Below are 6043 nucleotides of genomic sequence, written 5' to 3'. Positions count from 1 at the left end.
ATGATATTGACGATGAGGTTCTAAATTAACACACTTAATAGTTAATAGTATGATCACCAAATTGAACTTTACTTAATAATTAGAGGACTCAAAATTACTTTTAATTTTAACAATTTAATGAGGATAGGACATTCAGCCCAAAAAAAAAAAACTAATAATAGGACAAAAATAAGCATTCAATTCACGCGGCTTTGCTGAGTTTTGAAATATCAAAGAAATGCCTGGCATTTTCTTTGCAAATAAAAAGATTCCACGCGGCAATTATAAATGACTCGCATTTTTGCCAAGCTCTCATGGGTCCCACATGCATCAGGAGAGTGGAGTTAGAAGACCGCTCCATGCCACAATTGTATAAAGTCTAAAATGAACTAATATTTGCAATCGGAATAATCAATTAATTTTGCTTAGTAAAATTGTATTGAACTAAAACAATCATCATCTATCAGTTATCCACTAAACAATCATGCCATCCTCTGTTTCCATTTCCCTTGTGATATTAGTTTGGACGACTACTGTCATAACCCATGTGGGTGGCGCAAATACTTCTACGGTTGCAAAATCTCAATCATCGTCACTACACCAAGAGGCAGAGGCTCTGAACCACACTCGGAGGTGGTGGCGGTATGAAGAAAGCACCTCAAGTCCTTGCGAGTGGGACGGTATCGTTTGCAATGACGGTGGAAGCGTGATAGAGATCAACATCTCTTCATACGATACGTTTTCGTATGAGATTGACCAGTTACGCAATTTCAACTTCTCTTCATTCCCAAATTTGGTCCGATTCAAGCTAGCAGGAATGGGGCTAATCGGGAGCATCCCACCAGAGATTGGTAGTGTTTCTAAACTCACTCACCTTAACTTATCTGGGAATAGTCTTTCAGGTAAACTACCTCTCTCACTCGCAAAACTCACTCAATTAGAGAAGCTTGATATTTCTTTCAATCATATGAGCGGTCCAATTCCCTTACAATTGGGAAACCTGAGAAGCCTTGTTGAATTATACCTGGGTGGAAATTATTTCAATGGTAAAATCCCTTCAACTCTTGGTCTTTTGACTAGTCTCACTCATCTTGATTTATATTCAAATCAAATCAACGGTACCATCCCTTCTGAAATATATAATCTGAAGAATTTGATGGTTCTGCATTTTGGTACAAACAATCTTTTTGGTCCTATTTCTTCAAAAATTGGAAACCTAAAAAATGTGGTTTCTCTAAACCTTTCTCATAACTTGCTCATTGGTCCACTCCCTCGTACTTTGGTTTGTTTGACAAACTTGACCCTTCTCTCTCTTGCTTCCAACCAAATCAATGGCTCCATTCCCCTAGAAATAGGAGAAATGAGAGAATTGAGGCACTTGGACCTCCATAATAGTAGCCTTACTGGTTCAATCCCCTTAGAAATATGGAACTTGACAAAGTTGGTCTTTTTGGATCTTGGTCTTAACAATCTCATTGGTACAATTCCTCCATTCTTTGGTCATTTAGCTAGTTTAAGCCATCTGGACATTCATTCAAATCAAATAAATGGTTCAATCCCCTTAGAAATATGGAACTTGACAAAGTTGGTCTTTTTGGATCTTGGTCTTAACAATCTCATTGGTACAATTCCTCCATTCTTTGGTCATTTAGCTAGTTTAAGCCATCTGGACATTCATTCAAATCAAATAAATGGTTCAATTCCCTTAGAAATAAGGAATTTGACAAAACTAGAATTTTTGGATCTATCAAGTAACTACATATCTGGAATCATTCCAAAGGAGCTTACTCAGTTAACCCCATTGCAATATCTTAATCTTTCCTTTAACATTCTTTTTGGCGAGATACCACAAGAAGTACAAAACTTCTCTAGTCTTTTTGTTCTCGACCTCTCCCACAATAATCTAAGTGGATCCATCCCAATGCAACTTGTCTACTGCTATTCTTTGGAGCAATTGGTTTTGAGCTACAACCAATTAAATGGAAGCCTCCCTTTTCAAGTTATATACCCGTATAGGTCAGCTTTTGTCGACCTTAGTCATAACTTGCTTAGTGGAAATATACCTCCTGAACTTGGGAACTACTCAACATCCTTTCACCGCTTAGATCTCAGCTTTAATAATCTCACTGGTACCATTCCTAGAAGTATTCTTGTTTCCCTATGCCAAATGAATGTGTCTCACAACTCTTTGGAAGGTCAAATCCCAGATAACTATTTGAAATGTTTTACCATTGAGTCAGTTATGGGCAACAAGGGTTTATGCAGTGATAAAATCTCAGGCTTACGTCCTTGTGTTCAATCTCCCCCAAACATTATTGGCTCCACAAGGATTAAGAAACTCAAAAATAGCACTAAGATCATTGTTCTCATTATCGTTACACTTGGCTTTTTCTTACTAGGAATTGTGTTCCTCTCTCGTCATAAGATAATTAGGAACACTGAACATGAGTCTAAAGCAATGAAGAATGGAGATTTATTCTCAATATGGAACTATGATGGAAATATTGCATTTAAAGACATCATTACAGCAACAGAGGATTTTGATATTAGATACTGCATTGGAACTGGTGGTTATGGCAGTGTTTACAAAGCAACCTTACCTAGTGGAAGGGTGATTGCCCTTAAAAAACTTCACCGTTTAGAATCTGAAGAGCCAGCTTTTGATAAGAGTTTTAGGAATGAAGCCAAAGTCTTGTCTGAAGTTCGTCATCGTAACATCGTGAAGCTTTATGGATTCTGCCTACATAAACGATGCATGTTTTTGATTTATGAGTACATTGAAAGAGGAAGCTTATTGTATGTCCTAAGCAATGACGTTGAAGCCAAGGAATTGAATTGGAAGAAACGTGTGAACATCATTAAAGGCATAGCAAATGCTTTATCTTACTTGCATCATGATTGCATTCCAACAATTGTCCATCGAGACTTGACTACCAGCAACATTTTACTAAACTTGGAATTTGAGGCATTTGTTGCAGATTTTGGCATAGCTAGACCCTTAAATCCTAATTCCTCCAATTTAACCACACTTGTTGGCACCTACGGATATATTGCCCCAGGTGAATATTTTTTTTTTTACATATACAAACACACACTCTATCAAAAGAATCATGAGATTAAGTATTGATCATATGCTCACATATTTACTAGAATGATCAAATTGTTGATATGTTCCCAAGTTGCTGACTAACTGTCATACAATAGTAGAATATTGCTAATAGGTTACACCTTCTGAGTAGTATTGTTTTGCTCACACTTTTTTTTTGTTTTGTTTTAGAACTTGCTTACACCATGGTTGTGAATGAAAAATGCGATGTCTATAGCTTCAGTGTAGTGGTGCTAGAAACAATAATGGGAAGGCATCCAGGAGAGCTTATTTCCTCATTGGCAGCATCATCCACTCAACATATCATGCTGAAAGATGTCTTAGACCCTCGCCTCTCACCTCATATCAACCAAACAATTGCTCAGAGTGTGGTTCTACTTGTAACGCTGGCATTAGCAGGCCTACGTTCCAATCCCAAATCCCGCCCCACAATGAAACAAGTATCACAGGAGCTTTCTGTTCAAAGGTCACAATTGCCCAAGCCCTTTGTTGAAATTTCAATGCGGCAGTTGATGAATCAAGAAATTTATGTTATAGAGAAATAATTCTAACTTTTTTCCACCAAAAAAAAAAAAGACAAGAGTTAGGATAAGTTTACATATGCAATCCCAACAAGATAAGTAATCTATTTTCCTCTCTTTTTTTGGTGAAGTAATCTATTTTCCTTTGTATTTTGTTGTAGCTATCTTAATATATTATCAAAATGAATCAAGTCATCAATAGTAATTACATAATTGCAATAGCATTTTTGTGGACATGAATGAATAATATACCATGAATTCCATTATTTATGATCATTAAAGTTTCTCTTTGAAAATTCGGATATTTAGGATTTAAAAATCGACTTTCAAGCCTGTTTCCAGTTAATCCATTCAAAACAACTAGTCCGATTTTAAAAACTATGTTTATTTATTTATTTATTTATTTTGTATTATAACAATAATATCCAATTGGCCTTCATGTCAAGATCAAAATGTGGTCTCAAGATTGAGACCAAATGTGGTTTTGAAAAAACAATTGAGACCACTCCAGCTTCGATTTCAGTGGCTCAATAATAATAACAAGACTAAAAATCAAGATAGTAATTTCTTGATCAAGAGGAGCATTAATAGTTATAATTGGCATAGAGTCAAATAGTAATCTTATAAATGACTATACATGTAAGTTTGCAACTATTTCATATGTTGGTTTGATAAATACGCCACTTGTAATTTGGCAATTACATCATGTGGGGAGTAGTTTTAGCCTAACTCATTATCTCTTTTTTTTTTTTCTTTTTTCCCTTTTTTGAGATGAACCTAATTCATTATCTTGATGAGTGATAAATGGGTAGGAAAAAACTACCTCCCTACTTATGTTACATATGTGACAATAAATGTCACTTTTCAATTACATAGAAGAATTGAAGCCACTCGTTACTCAAGTAGAAGATATGAAGATGAAGTAAGGTTATTACTAAGAAGTCAAGATGCTACTTGATGATTCCAAAAATAGTCAGTTGGGTCATTTGTTCAAATCTGGAGTTTTAACGGTCTTTTAGGATCTACCAAAAAAAAAAAACCTGATCTAATAGACCATCAGAGTGTGCCCCCAATAGAGGAGCCTTTGTTGCTTATGTTAGAAAATGTATAATTCCCCAAAATATCATTAGTGATAAGAGTTGTGAAATATTTCTTATTGCATATGTTGCCTACATTTCCTTCTAGTGTTGGGTTTGTTTTATACTCTTCTTATTTAGGGTGTTGAATTTCATGTCTTTATGGAATGAAGTGCCTGTCATTTTCATGATGGCATTTATGAGGGCCAATGGCTAGTCGTTCGTTGGTAAGTGTATGTTACTCGTCATTCATTGCTGCCATTTAATTCTTTGTCAAGTCGTCCATTATCAACTTGAATGATCGTTACTTTTTTCTTGTTTTTTGTTTTTTTTTTTTTTTTTTTGGAGAGAATGATAGTTGCTTGTTTATGATTATTAGTTATGTTTCTTTGATGACTTGCTGGTGACACAAGGTCGTCCACCTTATATGTTACCAATTTTACTGTACTTGATGGGATCGATGAACCCTTTGGCTCAGACGAACTTATTAGACATCTCCGTCCACCACTCCACATCACTAATGAATGGAGACAAGTCATTTAATGTGGTATACAATACCTCGAACGGTTACAATACCAGCTGTATAGACCGTTAGAGGCCCATCAAAGCCTACATTACTGAGCCTAAAGGTGTTACCAAAAAGAGGCATTAAAGCCACAATAAAAGCCATAATGGCTAAATGCTGTGAAAACATATATAAACACTCATCAAAACCAAAACAAGGTACATACAATCCCAAATACAAAAATACTCCATAGCTTTGATCTCTGATACTTTCTTGAGGCTTCCATACGCTGACTTTATCATCAGATACTCTCTGGCAGGCACCACACCGGTGACCACCTAAAGAGAACTTTGTGCAACATTTTCAGGTACAAGGATGAGGTGGCCGGCTCATCTGGACGAGTCTACTTGATTGACGATTTTTGCTTCGTCAGTTTGGTGCGGTCTTTGAGAACGATATTTTCGTATCTAGGTTCGAGAATGTAGTTCCATTCAACTTACAAGTCCAGATGGAGCCCAACACTCTCCAGGATTCTGCAACGTTAGCTCTGCAAATCCAAACACTCATAGCCAGTGTGGAAGAGCTTACCCGACAAAACCAAGAAATGAGATTACAGCTGCAGCAAGAGGAGACTGCTTTTATAAATATAAAGTGACTGCTTATATATATATATATATATATATATATATATATATATATATATATATATATATATATTGATGAGCTTGGGAGCAATGGCTTATGTTTTATGGTCTTCCAAACTGTCTTTCATAGTCTGGTCGCTCAACATAGGAGTCTTTTCATTAAAATAATGGGTCCTTCTTTTTGGGTTTAGGCTCATCATCAGGCCTTCTAG

The 6043-nt window shown here is 36.0% G+C and overlaps 1 protein-coding gene across 2 annotated transcripts; it reads left to right on the top strand.

Moving 5' to 3' along the window:
• The first annotated feature begins 368 nt into the window (after window positions 1–368).
• Window positions 369–3759, top strand: LOC126713938 (MDIS1-interacting receptor like kinase 2-like). Of its 2 annotated transcripts, XM_050413902.1 has the most exons (3): window positions 369–881; window positions 2379–3038; window positions 3257–3759. In XM_050413902.1, the coding sequence occupies exons 1-3, from the start codon at window positions 464–466 to the stop codon at window positions 3628–3630; spliced, it is 1452 nt and encodes a 483-aa protein (XP_050269859.1). In that variant the 5' UTR covers window positions 369–463; the 3' UTR covers window positions 3631–3759. The 2 variants fall into 2 exon arrangements, with proteins under 2 accessions (XP_050269859.1, XP_050269858.1); XM_050413901.1 differs by having other exon boundaries at window positions 369–3038.
• Window positions 3760–6043: the final 2284 nt, after the last annotated feature.

Source organism: Quercus robur, chromosome 2 (assembly GCF_932294415.1).
Source record: "Quercus robur chromosome 2, dhQueRobu3.1, whole genome shotgun sequence".
Classification (NCBI taxonomy): domain Eukaryota; kingdom Viridiplantae; phylum Streptophyta; class Magnoliopsida; order Fagales; family Fagaceae; genus Quercus; species Quercus robur.
Note: the sequence above shows the minus strand (reverse complement) of the source record. Positions and strands in the feature narration are given on the sequence as shown.

Coding starts and splice junctions, on each gene's coding strand:
- LOC126713938 (XM_050413901.1), top strand. CDS start 464: ATGCCATCCTCTGTTTCCATTTCCCTTGTGATATTAGTTTGGACGACT. Junction 3,039..3,256: donor CTACGGATATATTGCCCCAG/GTGAATATTTTT, acceptor GTTTTGTTTTAG/AACTTGCTTACACCATGGTT.